Consider the following 20,724-nt stretch of genomic DNA (forward strand, 5'->3'; position numbering starts at 1 on the left):
GAACACTTTGTATCTAGTGATCATAGTTTCAAAATAAATATGGAAGAGGATAGGTCTGAGATTCTAAGTTAGAGTACTTTTGATGGTATCAGCAAGGATCTGGCAAATGTGGATTGGTGCAGGTTGGTTTCTGGCTAAGATGTACTTAGTAAGCGGGAGGCCTTCAAAAGAGTTTGTATGTTCCTGTCAGAATAAAAGGAAAGCATAACAAGCTCGGGGAGCCTCAATTTTCAAGAGATATTTAGGCCCTGGTTAAGAAAAAGGAGGTGCATACCAGATATAAGCAGGCAGGATGAAATTAGGTACTTGAAGAGGATAAGACATGTAAAAAGGAAATGAGGAAGGTTAAAAGAAGACGTGCTCTAGCAGACAAGGTGAAAGAGAATCCTAAGGGCTTCTACAGGTATATTAAGAGCAAAAGGATAATAAGGGACAAAATTGGTCCTCTGCGAGTCAGAGTTGTAATCTATGTGTGGAGCCAAAAGGGGTGGAGATCTTAAATGGATTTTTTGCATCTGTATTTTCTCAGGGGGAGGGCACTGGGTGGCAGATGAGAGGCAAAACAGGAGCGAGGTCATAGACCATATATAGATTACAGAGGAGGAGGTGTTTGCTGTCTTGAGGCAAATTGAAGGCGGATAAATCCCCAGGCCTGACAGTATATCCCGGCATACCCTGTGGGAGGCTAGTGCAGAAATCACAGTGGTCCTAGTCAAGTCAAGTGACATTTGAGACAAAGTGGTCACTGCATCTGAATGCACCGCCATCTTGGATTCTGTAGCAGAGATATTTAAAATATCCTTAACCACAGGTGAGGTGCAGGAGAATTGGAGAATAGCCATTGCCATTCCGTTGTTTAAGAAAAGCTCTAAGAATAAGCCAAGAAGTTATAGGCTGGTGAGTCTGACATCAGTAGTAGGAAAGTTATTGGAAGGTATTCTAAGGGACCAGATATATCAGTATTTGGATAGACAAGGACTGATTACAGATAATCAGCATGATTTTGTGTGTGTTGTCTAACTAATCTTAGAGTTTTTTAAGGAAGTTACCAGGTAAATTGTTGAAGGCAAGCCAGTGGATGTTGTCTATGTGGACTTTAGGAAGGCCTTTGACAAGGTCCTACATGGGAGCTTGGTCAGCAACACATACAAGAGGAGCTCAGCAGGCCAGGCAGTATCTATGCAAAAGAGTAAGCAATCAGTGTTTTGGGCAGAGGTGCAGTGTGTGTTGCTTTGGATTTCCAGCATCTGTCAGTTTCCTCACATTTTGGAGGTTGGTTAAGAAGGTCCATTGGTCCATTTGGTTGGCATTCAAGATGAGGTAGTAAATTGGATTAGACATTGGCTTTGTGGAAGAAGCCGGAGTGTGGTAGTAGATGGTTGCCTTTCTGCCTGGAGGCCTGTGACTAGTGGGAGGTTGCAGTGATCAGTGCTGGGTCCAGTTTTCTTTGTCATTTATATCAACAATCTGGATGATAATGTAAACTGGATCAGCTGATTTGCAGATGATACTAAAATTGGGGGTGTAGTGGTCTGTGAGAAAGACTATTAAAATCTGTGGCGGGATCTAGACCAGCTGGTGAAATGGGCTGAAAAATAGGAGGTGGAATTTCATGGAGACAAGTGTGAGGCTTTACACTTTGGGAGGACCAACCAGGGTGGGTCTTACACAGTGAAGGGTAGGGCACTGAGGAGTGCGGTAGAACAGAGGGATCTAGGAATACAGGTCCATAATTCCTTGTACGTGGCATCACAGGTAGATAATAGAGCCTTTTGGCACAATGGCCTTCATAAATCAATGTATTGAGTACAGAAGTTGGGAATTTGTATAGAAATTGAATTGACTATTTCTTACATCCTTCACATACATGAGGAATAAAAATCATTATGTTACGTCTCTATCTAAATATGCAATCAAAGTAATATAATAATTTACAATAGAGTATAGTTAATGTAAGATAGAAATACACTCAAATCAGCGTGAGTTAATCAGTCTGATGGCCTGCTGGAAGAAGCTGGCCTGGAGCCTGGTGGTCCTGGCTTTTATGCTGCGGTACAGTTTCCAGGATGGTAGCAGCTGGAATAGATTGTTGTGGGGTAACTTGGGTCCCCAGTGATCCTTCGGGCCGTTTTCTCAAACCTGTCTTTGTAAATGTCCTGAATCATGGTAAGTTCACAACTACAGATGCACCACTGTCTGCAGAATCCTGCGATTAAGGGAGGTATAGTTCCCATACCAGGTAGTGATGCAGCCAGTCAGGATGCTCTCAATTGTGCCGCTGTAGAAAGTCTTCAACTGTCTGAGGTGAAAGAAGCGTCGTCGTGCCTTTTTCACCACACAGCTAGTGTGTACAAACCACGTGAGGTCCTTGGTGATGTGGATTCTGAGGAACTTAAAGCTGTTTACCCTCTCAATCCCAGATCCATTGATATCAATAGGGGTTAGCCTGTCTCCTTTTCTCCTGTAATGCACAACCAGCTCCTTTATGTTTTTGCAACATTGAGGGAGAAGTTGTTTTCTTGATACCACTGTGTCAGAGAGATGACACAGTGTATAAATTGTTTAGGATATTGGGGAGGCCTAATTTGGAGTATTGTGCCCAGTTTTGGTCACCTATTTATAGGAAAGATGTAAGTAAGATTGAAAGAGTACAAAGAAAATTTACAAGGATGTTCTGGGACTTCAGGACCTAGTGCTAGGGAAAGTTGAATAAGTAAGAAGTTTATTCCCACGAATGTCGATATTGAGGGGTGATTTGATCGAGGTATACAAAATTAGGATGGGTATAATTGGGGTAAACGCAAGAGGCTGTTTTCACTGAGGTTGGATGAGACTGGAACTAGAGGTCATGGATTAAGGGTGAAAGGTGAAATGTTTAAGGGTAATATGAGGGGGATCTTTTGCACTCAGAGGGTAGTGAAAGTGTGGAACAAGCTGGCAGTGCAAGTGGTGGATCTGGACTCAATTTCAACATTTAAATTAAATTTGGGTAGGCACATGGATGGGAGGGCCATGGTCTGGGTGCAGGTTGATGGGACTAGGCAGATTAATGGTTTGACATAGATTAGATGGACCGAAGGGCATGTTTCTGTGCTGTGGTGTTCTATGACTTTAGTACAAGGACTAAAGTCTCATAGTGTTGCTAAGCTTTAGTAACAGGATTTTGTGTTAGTTGGTTCAAGAACTAAATGGTTGAAGGGAAGTTGCTGTTGTTGAACTTGGTGGTGTTGGTCTTCAGACTTTACCTCCTGTGGATGGTAGCTGCAAGAAGGTGGCACAGCCCTTTTGTGGGGAACTTTGATAGATGTAGCCTTCTTGAGGCAGTGCCGCTTGTATATACCTATGATGGCGGGGACGGATGTGCCAGTTATGTATTGGGCTGAGTTTTTCCTGCAGTTTTGTGTTTCTGTGCATTCGATTTGCAATAATGATGGATTATTTCTACGTTGTGCAGTCTGTGGAATAGAAGGAGCTGATAAGGTGTTTTCGTCTTCATGTTCAGTGAACAAGAAGTTGTTCTTTAACCTCTGCAGCTCTTGTAAATTTGGGTGAATGTTGGTCATTGCATAACCTGGTAGCACTTAATCTGAAAACCCGTAGAGATGTAAGCTACTTCTGTAACAGTAACATTTCCTGACAGCTGATGGCACGGAATTTTATCTGAACTGTACCTCCATGTTCACCACCTTCATTTTCTGGGCAAGCTCCACATTCTTTTTGCTCCCTGTATTAAAAAAAATCCCCCTTCATTTCTCATTAGATTCATCATTTATCCCTCAAATTCTTTGTCTTTTTTATTTAATGTTGAAGTCAATATTTTCCAAAATTCATCACTACTTGTTGGTTTCTCCCTTCACAGCCTGGGTGATCAAATGGTTCCCAAAGAGTGTGCCATCAAAGTTTTTAAGACAACTCTCAATGAATTCAAAAATCGGGACAAGTACATCAAGGATGATTACAGGTTCAAAGACCGCTTCAGCAAGCTGAATCCTCGTAAGATAATCCGCATGTGGGCAGAGAAGGAAATGCACAACTTGACCAGGTACAAAAGTTGGATGTCGTATCACAGTGACAACACTTGAAGCATCTTGATAGGTCATGAATGATCAGGGAGTGGAGAGAGAATTAATGCAATGGGATAGAAAGATGGGCATAATGGTCAGCCTAGACCGGTGGGTTGAATGACTTTTTCAGTGCAGTAATCTCTACGTTAGGCCAGCGGCCCAGATTTCACCACTCAACTTGACTGGCTAATCAACCTTCTAATCTGCATGTCTTTGGGATGTGGCAGGAAACCAGAGGAAACCCACGTGATTTTAGGGTGAATGTGCAAACTCCATAGACAGTGGGGGCAGCCCATAAGTGTTGCCATGCTTCCAGTGCCAACATACCATGCCTACAACGTACTAACCCTTGCCAACCTATACGTGGGAGGAAACTGGGAGCACCCGAAGGAAACCAATATACTGTAGTTACAAGGAAAACATACAAATTCCTTGCAGGCACAGTTGGAATTGAATGCAGATTGTTGGCGCTGCTACTGTGTCAGTGTGGATGTGGTGGCTTTTATAACTCTACTAGCTCTCAATGATTTGAATGAAAGACTCTGCATACTTGTTTGATAAAGTCTGTTCCATCCTGTAACTAGGGGCACTTATTTCAAGGAGCTGGGGGTAGTCCCAGGGCTTACTGTGGCTTGTACAGCTGTCTCACTGCATTTTTTTTAAAGTTTTGGTCGTTGAGTCACAGAAAACTACAGCACAGAAACGGGCCTTTTGGCCCATCCTGTCCATGCTGAATCATTTTAACTACCTAGTCCCATTGACCTGCACCCAGAATATAGCTCTCCATATGTCTCCTCCCATCCTTGTACTATGATGAAATGGCAGAGCAGATTTGATAGGCCAAGTGGCCTAATTTTGCTCCAATATCTTATGGTCTCAGGCTGAAACCTACTCCCAACAACCTGCACCTTGACAGTAGTCCGCCATATCCCTACTATCCACATACTTATCCAAACTTCTCTCAAATGTTGAAATTGAGCTCTTATGCACCAATTGCACTGGCAGCTCATTCCACACTTCCATGACCCTCTGAGTGAAGAGGTTTCCCCTCATGTTACCCTTAAACTTTTCACCTTTCACTCTTAAGCCATGACCTCCCACCCAACCTCAGTGGAGAAAGCCTGCTTGCTTTTACCCTATTGATACCCCTCATAATTTTGTATACCTTTATCAAATCACCGCTCAATCTTCTACTTTCCAGTGAATAAAGTTCAAACCTAGTCAATCTTTCCATATAACTCATTCTCCAGTTCCAACAACAGCCTTGTAAATTTTCACTGTGCTCTTTCAATTGTATTTACATTTTTGCTGCAGGTGACCAAAACTGCACACAATACTCCAAATTAGACCTCACTAAAGTCTTATACAACTTAAACATAACATCCCAACTCCTGTACTGAATACTTTGATCTATGAAGTATTGTGAATTTTCTATCCAGACTACCTCAATATTATCAAAATCTTGCCATGCTTTCTCATCTGTGAATCCCCTTCCCGCGATGGGGACCCAATAAGTTTGAGGATGTTCACACTGTACAGCAGTCTGGTTTACCCTGTATTCCTTCTAGTTTTGCTGAGCAAGCACAGGTAAAATCAGCCTTTCAGTGGGTCATGTAAAGATGCCACAATGTTAACTTGGTATATATGGGTCAGCGGTGAGAATTGAACCCCTACTGCTGGTGCTGTAAAGCTTTATGCTAGCTGCTATGCTACTGTGATACCTATGATACGAGAAGGAAATGTATTTACAAAGGACACGATACAAGTGGCGAACAGGCCGAAATTGAATGAGAAACTGAAAGAACTCTCCATCATCATCGGAAAAGTTAGTGATACTAAAAACAAATAAATCCCCTGACCTGGTAACCTGCATCTTAAGATGGCTATGGAGATAATGGAGGTGATAGTTGTAACCAGAGGGTAGTGGATTTAGACTTCCCTACCCAAAGGGCTGTGGAAACTAAGCTGTTAAAGTATACTGGGAAATTGGTTTATTATTGTCACATATGCCAAAGTGCAGTGAAAAACTTTGCTGCCTGAATGCAAGTCAATTCATCACAACAGTGCATTGAGGTAGAATGAGGGAAAACCATAACAGAATGCAGAATTGGAGTGTTGCAGTTACAGAGGAAGTGCAATGCAGACAGACAATGATGTGCCAGGCCATAACGAAGTGTATTGTTACGTCAAGAGTCCATCGTTTCATTCCAAGGGACTGTTCAGTAGTCTTAAAGCAGTGGGATAGAAGCTGTCCTTGACCCTGGTGGTACAGTCGACCTTCACTAATCCGACTACCTGTAATGCGGTTCCTTCGATAATCTGGCACTGATTTCAAATTTTCTGCGCAACTGTAATTTCAAATTTCCTGGGCCACCGTACGCATTGTTTTGGTTGCACTAGATCTGTTCACGTGTTGGCACACTCTTGTAAGCACAGACAGGCGATTCCTGCTTGTTTTCCTGCATTTATTAACATCATCTGCATGAGGCACGGCCACCGGCACTCACTTATCTCACCCGCCAACGGCGGGGGAGTTGGTGCGCACTGGGTCAGTCTGCCTTCTCACCTGCCCTCCGGCGTCGCCCGGCCGGTGCTCCGTTCTCTTCTGCCGACGACCTCATATCAGACGTGGCGACCCGCTGAACTTAAGCATATTACTAAGCAGAGGAAAAGAAACTAATGAGGATTCCCTCAGTAACTGCAAGTGAAGAGGGAAGAGTCCAGCACTGAATCCCTGGCCACTTGGTGGTTGTGTGAAAGGTGGCTTATAGAAGACCTCCTTTCTCCAACTTCTGCTTCTGCTCACCCAGGTGTGCTGCCACCAACATCGATGGTTTTTGAAAAAACTGTTGTGTCAGTTTCAGCACCAGTTCCTGATGCTTCACTCATTTTTCAAGATGAAGATGTTGATGATCCTGACAACCCCACACTTGCAATCATGTAACTTCGCCTGAAGGTATATTAAATGTCTCACTTTAGAAGCGGAAGTGTTCAGCTGTTCTGTACATTTACCTGTACCCTTTATTTTATCTGTGCCTGTACAGTATATTACTTTATTAAAATTTCACTTGCTACTCATTTAATATTTCTGTTTCATTATTATCTAACTTGTACTGATTTACACGATATTTTAAAGGTACGATGAGGCGGTTAGCTATTGCTTAATGTGATCCTTCTGTAATTTGGCATTTTCACTGATCCGACACTCCACTGGTCCCAGTGGTGCCGGATTAGTGAAGGTTGACCTGTATATGCTTTAGGCATTTGTATATTCTGTCCAGTGGGAAGATGTGAAAGCCTGAAAGCACATACCGACAGAAAATCCAAGACAACTTGTTTGTGGTTATGAAGCAGTCAAGGGATATCGGGTTTGTGAAGGAAAGTGGGGTTGGGGTGAAAGATCAGTCCTGGGACTGAATTGTAGGTCTGTGGCTAATAAACCCTTTTTGCCTCTCCATGTAAATGCAAATGGTACAATTGGATGCCTGATTTCTCTCCGCAGGATGCATAAAGTTGGGATTCCCTGTCCAGAGGTGGTTCTTCTCAAGAAGCACATCCTGGTGATGTCATTCATTGGCCAGGATCACGTGGCAGCTCCCAAACTGAAAGATGTTCGGCTTAACAATGAAGACATGAAGCGAGCCTATCACCAGGTCTTGCATGTAAGCTACTGTTCTTTCTGCACAAGCTCTATTCGCAAGGATATTCTTTAGTTAGAGGGTGGTGAATCTATGGAATTCATTGCCACTGACTGTTGCAGAGGCCAAATGATTGGGTATATTTAAAGTGAAGGTTGATAGGTACTTAAGGGTGTCAAAGTTATGGGTAGCAGGCAGGAGAATGGGGTTGAGAGGGAAAATAAATTGGCCATGATCAAATGGTAGAGCAGACTTGACTGGCCAAATGGCCTAATTCTGCTCCTGTGTCTTATAGATATGAAAATGCTCCACTGTAATGTATTTCTGGGGCTCCCTCAAACATAATCCAAAAGAATTAATAATTCCTCTGTGGTCCTGAAGGTTTCAAGGGAATTTTTGAGTTCAGCTTATTCTGTTGTTGGAAAGAGTGCTGTCTAAAGGCCTGCCTTATTTTACAGATAATGCAACAGCTGTACACCGAATGCAAATTGGTTCATGCTGACCTGAGCGCCTACAACCTGTTGTGGCACGTGGGGAAGGTAAGCATATGTGTCTTGGAGTCAGGATGGAAACAGGCCCACCAGGTCTGTGCTGACCAGCAGCTTGTGTGTGGTGTGCAAGAAAGATCTGAGGTTTTACTGTCAGTTAAGTGATGAGAGCTGGTTTATTGGGAACTTGATTTAAATAAATTAAACTCTGCATATTTCAACCAAATTGGATGCATTTTGGGGAGAAGAATGTCAATGTGCTGCCACTTTTATATAATTACAGATGTTATTACAGCTTACGGAAATTGCAAGCTGATAACTTCATTTGATCTGGAAGATAATTAGCTGAAACAGGTTTCATGCAGGGTAGAGAGGGAGGAAGTGTCTAGAAGAGTAGAAACAAAGTTTTAAAATAAAAGCCTGAAAGCTTGTATCACCAGGCTCAAGGCCATCTTCTATTACACTGTTTTAAGACTGGTGAATTGTCCCTTAATATGGTAAGGTGGGCTGTTATCCTCATAATATACCTTATGGCCTTTCAACTTATTGAGTATCTGCACTGCACTTTTGCTGTAACTGTAACACTTTATTCTGCACTCTGTTATTGTTTTCCCTTGTAATACACCAATGCACTATTGTAATTAATTAATCTGTATAAGAGATAAGCCAAACAGTTTTTCATAGTACCTTGTTATATGTGACAATAATAAACTAATTTCTCAAAATGGATGAATGTGAAAGATAGTAAGGATGGACACATTGGGTGCATAGGAGGTGCAAATGGGAACTGCAGAATCTGTACATGAAGTTGAGTCTGGAAGGATGCTGCATTTAGTTGTAAGACTAGGACCTGAAGACAGAAGATCAGTAGCGGTGGCAGAAGTTCAAGGTCTCCAATATGGGAGATGTTCTGCATTGTAGCCCTAACCTGTGATCAGTCCCCAATGGAAGAGAGGCCACTTTAGAAACATAGAAAACCTACAGCACAATACAGGCCCTTGGGCCCATAAAGTTGTGCCGAACATGTCCCTACCTTAAAAATTACTAGGCTTACCCATAGCCCTCTATTTTACTAAGCTTCATGTACCTATCTAAAGGCCTCTTAAAAAACCCTATTGTATCTGCCTCCACCACTGTTGCCAGCAGCCCATGCCACGCACTTACCACTCTCTGGGTAAAAAACTTAACCCTGACCTCTCCTCTGTACCTACTCCCCAGTAGTTGGTAGTTTTATTATTGTCACGTTTACCAAGGTATAGTGCAAGACTGTTTTGCATGCCATCCACTCATTGCATCAATATATTGAAGTAGAACAAGTTAAAACAACAATGCAGAATAAAGTGTACAAATACAGGGAAAGTGCAGTACAGGTAGACAATAAGGTGCAAGGGTCATGATAAGATAGATTGTGAGGTCAAGAGTCCATCTTGGGGACCATTCAATAGTTCTATAACAGTGGGATAGAAGCTGTCCTTGACCCTGGTGGTATGTACTTACAGGTTTTGTGCCTTCTGCTGGAAGAGAGAATGTCTTTGAGAGGTCTTTGATTATGTTGACTGCTTTACTGAGACAGTGAGAAGTGTAGATAGTCCATGGAGGGGAGGTTGGTTTCCATGATGTGCTGAACTGCGTCCACACCTGCATCATGGCCCTTGTGCCTTATTGTCTAGCTGCACTGCACTTTCTCTGTAACTCTGCATTCTGATATTGTTTTAACATTTTCTTGCTGTCATGGCAAAGCGGTTGCCGTACCAAGCTGTTATGCATCTAGATAGGACTCTTTCTATAGTGTATCAATAAAAATTGGTGGAGGTCTTGAGGGACATGTGAATTTCCTTAACCTTCTAAGGACATAGAGGTGTTGGTGTGCTTTCATAGCCATAAAGTAAAAGTGGTTGAACTAGGACAACACGAGGAAATCTGCAGATGCTGGAAATTCAAGCAACACACACAAAATGCTGGTGGAACACAGCAGGCCAGGCAGCATCTATAGAGAGAAGCACTGTTGACGTTTCGGGCCGAGACCCTTCGTCAGGACTAACTGAAAGGAAAGATAGTAAGAGATTTGAAAGTAGGAGGGGGTAGGGAAAACGTGAAATGATAGAAGACCGGAGGGCGTGGGGTGAAGCTGAGAGCTGGAAAGGTGATTGGCAGAAGGGATACAGAGCTGGAGAAAGGAAAGGATCATGGGATGGGAGGGCTAGGAAGAAAGAAAGGGGGAGGGGAGCACCAGAGGGAGATGGAGAACAGGCAGAGTGATGGGCAGAAAGAGAGAAAAAAAAGGAGGGGGGGAAAAACTAAATATATCAGGGATGGGGTAAGAAGGGGAGGAGGGGCATTAATGGAAGTTAGAGAAGTCAATGTTCATGCCATCAGGTTGGAGGCTACCCATTCTGATATGTCTACACATTTTACTTCCAGGTCCCACTCCCATTCTGATATGTCTATCCATAGCCTCCTCTATTGTCAAGATGAAGCCACACTCGGGTCGGAGGAACAACACCTTATATACCAGCTGGGTAGCCTCCAACCTGATGGCATGAACACTGACTTCTCTAACTTCCGTTAATGCCCCTCCTCCCCTTCTTACCCCATCCCTGATATATTTAGTTGTTTGTTTTTTTCTCTCTCTCTGCCCATCACTCTGCCTGTTCTCCATCTCCCTCTGGTGCTCCCCTCCCCCTTTCTTTCTCCCTAGGCCTCCCATCCCATGATCCTTTCCTTTGTCCAGCTCTGTATCCCTTTTGCTAATCACCTTTCTGGCTGTCAGCTTCACCCCACCCCTCCGGTCTTCTCCTATCATTTTGCATTTCCCCCTCCCCCTCCTACTTTCAAATCTCTTACTATCTTTCCTTTCAGTTAGTCCTGACGAAGGGTCTCGGCCATCAACAGTACTTCTCCTTATAGATGCTGCCTGGCCTGCTGCGTTCCACCAGCATTTTGTGTGTGTTGCTTGAACTAGGACAGACTATTAGTAATGTTTACACCAAGGAACTTGGCAGTTTTCAAGCAAGCAGCAAATATTGTTGAAATGCAATGATAAGGGTTATTATTAGAGAATATGATTTGGTTACAGGGTTTTCATCCAGAAATGAGTTTGAATTCCATTCTAGCAAGTAGGAAATTTAAATAAATCAAATTTAAAATGAAAAGTGTTAATGTTAACTGCAAAACTACTGGATTATCATAAGGACCCATCCTAATCTTCGGGTTTTGCGACCTGCTATCCATAGATAGTCTGTCCTCCTGCATGTGAATCCATACCCACCGTCTTTGTGATGGCTCATGACTGTTCTCTGGACCCACAATGAGAACCGTCCCTCTGCCCACTGTCCTGCATGACCCGCCACCCAAGTTCCTCCAGCAGTCTGTCTGCTGCTCCAGATCTGATTGTCTCAACTCTCTTGTCTCCTTTAAATACAGGTGGGGCAGTTCAGGACACACAGTTAATGCTGATCTTGCTAGTGATCTGCTTTCAAGGAGACACAAGAGATTGCAGATGTAGAATCTGGAGCAATAAAACTCACCAGAATGTTGACAGTTTTTTCCCTCACACAGGTGCTATCTGACCTGCTGAATTTCTCCAGCTTACATCAAAAATTTCATGATGTGCTTTCATGAGGATAACTTGATCTAGCCTGCCTATGTTTTGTTTTACAGATCTGGTTGATTGATGTCAGTCAATCCGTGGAACCCACTCATCCTCATGGACTCGAGTTTCTCTTCAGGGATTGCAAAAATGTTTCTCAGGTAACTCAGCAGTTCCTCTTCCATGATAATGAGTACTAGTGAAGTATCAGTGTAGCTATATGTAGAAAGTTAGTAGATATTCAGCCCAGCAACTCCTCATTTCCCAGTTCACACTGCAGTATGTGATACCTTTTAATTCCCTTCTCCTTTACATGCTTAGCTGGAGACAGTTGCTCCTAGTTAATCCTGTTAAACTTGTTTGCTATATGAACATTTTCTCTCCCTTCATGTTCAGCATTAGCTGGTGATCGCAACTCCTCCATTCTGGGGCCATGCTTGTCTGTTCTTGGTCTGATAATGCTTCTCGTAATTTAGTAATTGGTTTGTTACTGAGATAAAGAGAAAAGCTTTTGTTTTGCATGTCAACCAGACAGAACATTCTATACGTAAGTAAACTGAGGTAGTATAAAATGTTTAAAAAATACACAGAATACAGGATAACCTTGAATATTGTATTATGGTTACAGAGAAAGTGTTGGTAGACAAATAAGGTGCAAGCAGCAAACGTGATAAAGTAATTGAGAGATCCAGAGTTCATATCTATCATCTGATAACAGCGGAATGGAAGCCGAGCAACACATGCAAAATGCTGGAGGAACTCAGCAGGTCAGGCAGTATCTATGGAGAGAAATAAACAGTCGATGTTTTGGGCCAAGGCCCTTCATCAGAACTGAAAAGGAAGGGGTCAAAATCCCTCACCTTATTATTCTGGCTTCTGACGCCCTTCCATTCTAGTCCTAATGAAGGATCTTGGACCAAAACATTTATTTCTTTCATAGATGCTACTTGATCTGATGAGTTCCTCTAGCATTTTGAATGTACTGTTCAAGATTTCCAGCATCTGCTGAATCTCTTGTGTTTCAGAATAGAAGCTGTCCTTTAGCCTGCTAGTTCGTGCTTTCAGGGTTTTGTATTTTTTGTCCAATGCGGGGGGGGGGGGGGGGGGGAAGTGAGAATGTCTGGGGTGAGTAGGGTCTTTGATTATGCTGACAGATTTACTGAGGCAGCGTGAAGTGTAAACATGTGGGGAGGCTGGTTCTTGAGATGTGCTGAGCTGTGTCCACTACTTTCAGCAGTCATGGGCAGAGCAGCTGCCATACTATACTGTAATGTATCTGGACAGGATGCTTTCAGTGGTGTATCAATTAAAAATTAGTGAGGGTCATTGGGAACAGTTTTAATTTCTGTAGCCATTTGAGGAAACAGAGCCACAAGTTTGTTTTGATGGTGAAGACCAAATCTGACAGGCAAAACTTGGGAGTGGACTTACCCAGGTTCTAAGCAATTTGATATAATGCTCAGACTTCTGAATTCTATCCCACTGGAAATATACTTTCCTGTAACGCCATAGGATCTTATCTTGTTAAGTAGCCTCATGTGTGGCATCTTATAAAATACCTTCTAAAAGTCCAAGTAAATGACATCCACTGCCTCTCCTTTGTCCACCCTGCTTCTTACTTCCTCGAAGAACTCTTAACAGATATGTCAGGCAAGATTTCCCTTTACAGAAACCATGTTGCCTTTGACCTATTTTATCATTAGTCTCCAAGTACCCTGAAACCTCATGATTGATAATAGACTCCAACACTTCCCCAACCACTGAGGTTAGGCTAACTGGCCTATAGTTCCTTTTCTTTTGCCTTCCTCCCTTAAAAGAGAAGATCACATACCGATGTGAGGAAGTCCATCAATAAATAGTCAGTTTTTCCTTGTTGTCACGGACCTGCGGCATGTAGCAAAAAAACAAATGCTTTTCAAACCCCACCACCCTTCACCTTGAAACAGGTGTGAAGGGAGCCAGGTTACAGTGAGGAATATCTGGCAACGATCTTGCCAGAAAAGTGAAAAGAACAAGTGAGAGAGAGAGAGCTGCGGGAGGAATAAGGTCCACTTTCTTTCTATTGAAGTATGTTGCCTCCCTTCTCCCCCTTCTCCCAAACGAGTTTAGGTTGGTTACTTTGCCATAATAAACCTCTGCAGCAGATAATTCAGGTGAAGTCCCTGTCCATACACATCAGTTAATTACACAGTGCATTGATGTAGCACAAGGTAAAACGATACCAGCGTAGTTACAGAGAAAGTGCAGTGCAAGTAGACAATAAGGTGCAAAGCCATTACAAGGTAGATTCTGATGAGTCCATCTTTATCATACTGTGTGTCTATACAGGCTTCTGTATCTTCTGCCTAATGGGAAATAGGAAAAAAGCAAATATCAGAGGTTGGTGGGGTCTTTGATTATGCTAGCCGCTTTCCCAAAGCAGCTATAGAGTTAATAGCGTAACTGATGGCCTGACAATGTGGCATGGTCCTTCATGTTGCTGTTCTTGTTGCAGTTCTTCCAGAAGGCCGGAGTTGCAGATGCGATGGGTGAGCGGGATCTGTTCAATGCTGTCTCTGGTTTGAATATCAGTGCTGATAACGAAGTGGACTTCCTTGCTGAGGTATAACCATTTAGGATAAAGGGTTTTAACTCTTTGGAATGTTTTAATCCTGTTACAGATTCTATATAAAGTCACTGTTATCAAATGCTCACTTTGTAAACTTATTCTATATACCTGCTTAAACTGCATTTCCGAATAATCCTGTGCAGTGATGGGACTACGATGGAGTGGGCAAGAAGGGAGCTACTTGCTATTTTGATTATTGTGAAGTAAATACCTGTTTTCTTGAAGATTATTTCTCCCCGGTGCTTGTAAAAGTTCAAGATCAGTTTATTGTCATTCAACTGTACACGTGTATACCACCAAACAAAACAACAGACCAAGGTGCACAAGACAAAACAGTATATAACTCACACGAGTGAATCTGCAGATGCTGGAAATAAATAAAAACACAAAATGCTGGCAGAACTCAGCAGACCAGACATCATTTATGGGAGGAGGTAGTGTCAATGTTTCGGTCCGAAACGTCGTCATTACCTCCTCCCATAGATGCTGTCTGGCCTGCTGAGTTCTGCCAGCATTTTGTGTTTTTATATATAACTCACACATATAACACACAAAGTAATGTTACCACAAATAAATTAACAATTAGTAAGGTGCATATATGACACAAGTTAAAAAATAATATAACACTTCTGACAGTCATACATAAGACCTGGGAGGTGGCAGGTTCAGTAGTCTTAGGGCCTGGGGGAACTTGTTAGGCTGCTTCCCATCCTAATAGTTCTTGGCCTCATGCTACCGAACCTCCTGCTTGATGGTAGGGGAATCAGAGATTGTTCAATGGATGGGAGGGATCATTGACAATGCTAAGGACCCTGCATATGTAGTGCTCCTGATAAATATCTCTAACGGGTGGAATAGAGACTTCCATGATTCTCTCAGCAGTCCTTGCAATCCTTTATAGGGACTTGTGATTAGATGCCTTGCAATTCCCATACCAGAAGGTGATGCAGCTGGTTAGGTCCCTTCCAATGGTGCTCCTGTACAAAAAAATGGTTACAATTGGGGGTGGGGGTGGTGGAGAGCCTCACTCACTTTACTCTCCTCAGGAAGTGAAGACGCTACTGTGCTTTTTTTTTGACTAAAGAGGTGATGTTGGAGGGACCAGGTGAGAAGTGCCCGCGCAGAAACTTGGTGCTCCTCCATGAATGAGCCTTTTATGATCAGTGAGGAGTGATCAGTCTGCACCTTCCTAAAGTCCACAATCATCTCTTTGGTCTTGTCCATGTTGAAACTCAAATTGTGTTTACACCATTTACCAGCTGCTCTGCCTGCTCTGTATGCTATCTCGTTGTTGTTGTCGATGAGGCAAATCACTGATGCGTCATCAGTGAACTTGATGATTTGGTTGGAACCAGATCTTTCTGTTGGTGAAACTTCCCGAAATCTTCCCCCTTTGGAATAACTATTATCAGTTAAATAACTGATATTTAGTTATGAAAATAGACATTATTTTTTTAAAAATTGGGAGAAAATCTTCCCTCTGGTACTCATTGCTTCTGCCAACAGTTTTATCTGGATGCAAGAAGGAATTATAATGACTTGGAATGTAAGGTTGACTATATCTGGAGTGATCCCAGATTTGAAGTGGTAAAAGTTATTTAAAAAGGAACATGCATCTATTTGGGTGAAATATCAGAGCCGCAAACTCTCATGCTCAAGCCCTTGTTTTGGGGAAGTGGACAGGGTCATATGGGACAGGCAACTATCCAATTTACAGTGTAAGTTCTTATGATTTTTAAAAAAATCTTGTGATGGGTGAAACCTTGCATCAGCACTTGCATCTGAGTGTAAGTTTCTAGTTTGAAGATTATCCCAGAGACTGGAATCCAGTGTACTGAGAAAGGATGAGATGTTAAAACTAGTGCACATCAGGTTATGGGTGTTCAGGCTCCTGTACCGCCTACCTGATGTTAGTAATGTGAAGGGGGCTTGTCCGGATGGTGAAGGCCCTTAGTGATGAATGCCACTGTACTGAAGCACCGCTTTTTGAAGATACCCTCAATGGTAGGGAGGATTGTGCCTGTGATGGAGCTGGCTGAGTTTATGATACTGTGCAGCCTCTTGTGCATTGGAGCCTCCATACCAAATGATGATGCAACCAGCCAAAATGTTCTCCTCTGCACATCTGTAGAAATTTGCTAGTTTTTGGTGACATACCAAATCTCTTCATGAACTTGCTCCTTACTCCTAATGAAGTAGAGACATTGGCATGTCATTTTTGTGATTGTATCAGTGTGTTTGGCCCAGGTTAGATCCTCAGATCTTGATAATCCAGAATCTTGAATCTGCTCAACCTTGCACTGAGAACGGTAAGCGTAAAGAAGTGGGGGCTTGCTGTTCTGGTTAACAACAGATGGTGCAATCCTGGTCATATTACGATCAAGGAACGTGTTTGTAGCCCAGATATTCAACTTTTTGGTGTTGGACTCCAGCCATATTATTTGCCAAGGGTAATCTCACATGCAATTGTGGTTATTGCACACATCCCTCCCTCTGCCAACCCGACGTCGGCGTGTAACATCATTCACACTGTCATAGCCAGACTACAAACCCAGCACCCGAGTGCCCTCATTACCATCTCGGGTGACTTCAACCATGTTACCATGGCTAGAACACTCCCCAACTTCACGCAGTATGTGAGCTGTACAACTAGAGGGGAGAGGACCCTGGACTTGATGTATGCTAACGTTAAGGATGCTTACAGCTCCTCTCCCCTCCCCCCACTGGGAAGGTCTGATCATACCCTGGTGCATCTCAAACCCTGCTACGTGCCTCTGGTGAAGAGTAAACCTGCAACCTCGAGGACAGTGAGGAAATGGTCGGAGGAGGCTTATGAGGCACTCCAGGATTGTTTTGAGGTGACAGACTGGCAGGCCCTCTGTGAGCCACATGGAGAGGACATTGGTGAGCTCACAGAGTGCATCACTGATTACATCAACTTCTGTGTGGACTGCAATGTTCCGGCATGAATTGTCCTTTGTTATCAAATAACAAGCCATGGGTAACAAAGGACATTAAGGACATCCTGAATGCTAAAAAGAGGGCATTTAGAGATGGAAATAGGGAGGAGCTGAGGACAATACAGAGGGACCTGAAAGCCAAGATCAGGGAGGCTAAAGACAGGTATAGGAGGAAGCTTGAGTGGAAACTCCAGCAGAACAACATGAGAGAGGTCGAGTGGGATGAGGACCATCACTGGGTTCTGGCAAACTAGCAACAGAGGAGCTGAAGGCAGTGTGGACAGGGCTATGTTGGCGGCCCCAACCAACACATACTCTACTCTCCACTCCTACCCCTCCTCACAGCCCCCCACCCTGCTCTTGTGACTACACCCCTCCCACACTGGAAACCACCACGGTGGGCTTCACAGCTGAACAGGTAAGAAGACAGCTGAAACGTCTCCACCCAAGCAAGGCTGCAGGCCCGGATGGTGTCAGCCCCAGGGTGCTCAAAGCCTGTGCCCCCCAGCTATGTGGAGTACTTCACCATGTCTTCAACCTGAGCCTGAGTCTCCAGAGGGTTCCTGTGCTGTGGAAGACGTCCTGCCTCGTTCCTGTACCGAAGACGCCGCGCCACAGTGGCTCCAATGACTACAGACTGGTGGCATTGACCTCCCACATCATGAAGACCCTGGAGAGACTTGTTCTAGAGCAGCTCCAGCCTAAGGTTAGGCCACACTTAGACCCCTTCCAGTTTGTCTATCAGCCCCGACTAGGAGTTGAGGATGCCATCGTCTACCTGCTGAACCGTGTCTATGCCCACCTGGACAAGCCGGCAAGCACTGTGAGGGTCATGTTTTTTGACTTCTCCAGTGCGTTCAAAACCATCTGTCCTGCTGTGCTGGGTGAGAAGCTGACAGTGATGCAGGTGGATGCTTCCCTAGTGTCATGGATTATTGATTACCTGACTGGCAGACCACAGTACGTGAGCTTGCAACACTGTGTGTCAGACAGAGTGGTCAGCAGCACTGGGGCTCCACAGGGGACTGTCCTGTCTCCCTTTCTCTTCACCATCTACACCTTGGACTTCAACTACAACACAGAATCTTGCCATCTTCAGAAGTTTTCTGATGACTCTGCCATAGTTGGATGCATCAGCAAGGGAGATGAGGCTGACTACAGGGCTATGGTGGGAAACTTTGTCACAAGGTGTGAGCAGAATCATCTGCAGCTTAATGTGAAAAAAACTAAGGAGCTGGTGGTGGACCTGAGGAGGGCTAAGGCACCAGTGACCCCTGTTTCTATCCAAGGGGTCAGTGTGGATATGGTGGAGGATTACAGATACCTGGGGATACAAATCGACAATAAACTGGACTGGTCAAAGAACACTGAGGCTGTCTACAAAAAGGGTCAGAGCCGTCTCTATTTCCTGAGGAGACTAAGGTCCTTTAACATCTGCCGGACGATGCTGAGGATGTTCTACGAGTTCTGTGGTGGCCAGTGCTATCATGTTTGCTGTTGTGTGCTGGGGCAGCAGGCTGAGGGTAGCAGACACCAACAGAATCAACAAACTCATTCGTAAGGCCAGTGATGTTGTGGGGGTGGAACTGGACTCTCTGACGGTGGTGTCTGAAAAGAGGATGCTGTCCAAGTTACATGCCATCTTGAACAATGACTCCCATCCACTCCATAATGTACTGGTTAGGCACAGGAGTACATTCAGCCAGAGACTCATTCCACCGAGATGTAACACTGAGCGTCATAGGAAGTCATTCCTGCATGTGGCCATCAAACTTTACAACTCCTTCCTCGGAGTGTCAGACACCCTGAGCCAATAGGCTGGTCTTGGACTTATTTCCACTTGGCACGATTAACTTATTATTATTTAATTATTTATGGTTTTATATTGCTATATTTCTTCACTATTCTTGGTGCGGCTGTAACGAAACCCAATTTCCCTCAGGATCAATAAAGTATGTCTGTCTGTCTCTGTCTTTCCACTGCTGACTTCAGAATGAGGATTGGTGTTTGGTCACTCATCTTCCCATTCCCGAACACAATCAGTTCTTTGGTCTTGCTGTTGTTGAGTGCGAAGTTGATGTTGCGACACCATGCAGCTAGCTGATCAACAGTACTGTGCAGAAGTTTTGGACACATATATAGCTTGGGTTTCAGAGATCCGTGAGTGCCATTGGTATTACAAAAGAAGAAGTGCTAGGCAAACTCAAAGGTCATAAGGTGCTAAGTCACCTGGGCCAGATGGACTACATCCCAGAGTCATGAGAGAGGTTGCTGAAGAGATAACAGATGCATTGGTCATGATCTTTCAAGAATCACTTGATTCTGGCATGATCCCAGAAGACTAGAAGATTGCAAATGTCATTCCACCCTTTAAGAAGGGAGAAAGGCAAAATAAAGGAAATTATAGGCCAGTTAGCCTAACCTCAGTGGTTGGGAAAGTATTGGTCTATTTTTAAGGATGAGGTTTCAAGGTACTTGGAGACTAATGATAAAATAAGTCAATGTCAGCATGGTTTCTGTAAAGGGAAATCTTGCCAGACAAATTTGTTAGTTCTTCGAGGAAGTAACAAGCAGGGTGGACAAAGGAGAGTCAATGGTGTCATTTACTTGGATTTTCAGAAGGAGTTTGATAAAGTGCCACCCATGAGGCTGTTGAACAAGATAAAATCCTGGGCAAAAAAGTGGCAGATGGATTACAGTGTTGGGAAACGTATGATAATGCATTTTGATAAAAGGAACAATAGTGTAGACTATTATCTAAATGGGGAGAAGGTTCAAACATCAGAGGAACAGAGGGATTTAGGAGTCTTCATACAAGACTCCCAGAAGGTTAATTTACAGGTTGATCTGTGGTAAAGAAGGCAAATGCAATGTTGGCATTTATTTCAAGGGGAATAGAATATAAAAGCAAGGAGATAATGCTGAGCTTTATAAGACTTAGTCAGGCTGCATTTGGAGTATTGTCAACAGTTTTGGGCCCTATATCTCAGAAAGGATGTGTTGTCATTGGAGAGAGTCCAGAGGAGATTCACAGGATTATTCTGGGAATGAGAGGGTTAATGTATGAGGAGTGTTTGGTAAGTTTGGGCCTGTACTCAACTGGAATTTAGAAGAATGCATGGGGATCTCACTAAAACCTATTGGATGTTGAAAGGACTGGACAGGGTGGATGTGGGGATGATGTTTCCTGTGGTGGGACTATGCAGAACTAGAATTTATGGCCTCAAAGCTTTAGAACAGAGGTAAGGAGGAATAATTTTCATTCAGCCAGAGAGTAGTAAATATGTGGAATGCTCTGTCCGCCACAGACTGTGGTGGAGGCCAAGTCGGTGGGTACATTTAAGGTGGAAGTTGGTAGTTTCCTGATCGGTCAGGGC

General features: G+C 43.6%; 1 protein-coding gene across 1 annotated transcript in view; it reads left to right on the forward strand.

The window, feature by feature from the left end:
* riok3 (RIO kinase 3 (yeast)) overlaps nucleotides 1-20,724 on the forward strand; it is a 44,276-nt gene that overhangs the window by 19,216 nt on the left and 4,336 nt on the right. The window contains exons 8-12 of the mRNA XM_073045376.1: nucleotides 3,860-4,042; nucleotides 7,567-7,726; nucleotides 8,161-8,241; nucleotides 11,851-11,940; nucleotides 14,274-14,381. Of these exons, the coding sequence (XP_072901477.1) occupies nucleotides 3,860-4,042; nucleotides 7,567-7,726; nucleotides 8,161-8,241; nucleotides 11,851-11,940; nucleotides 14,274-14,381 (622 nt within the window). The remainder of the gene's footprint in view (nucleotides 1-3,859; nucleotides 4,043-7,566; nucleotides 7,727-8,160; nucleotides 8,242-11,850; nucleotides 11,941-14,273; nucleotides 14,382-20,724) is intronic.

Source organism: Hemitrygon akajei, chromosome 1, assembly GCF_048418815.1.
Source record: "Hemitrygon akajei chromosome 1, sHemAka1.3, whole genome shotgun sequence".
In the NCBI taxonomy this organism is placed as follows: Eukaryota; Metazoa; Chordata; class Chondrichthyes; order Myliobatiformes; family Dasyatidae; genus Hemitrygon; species Hemitrygon akajei.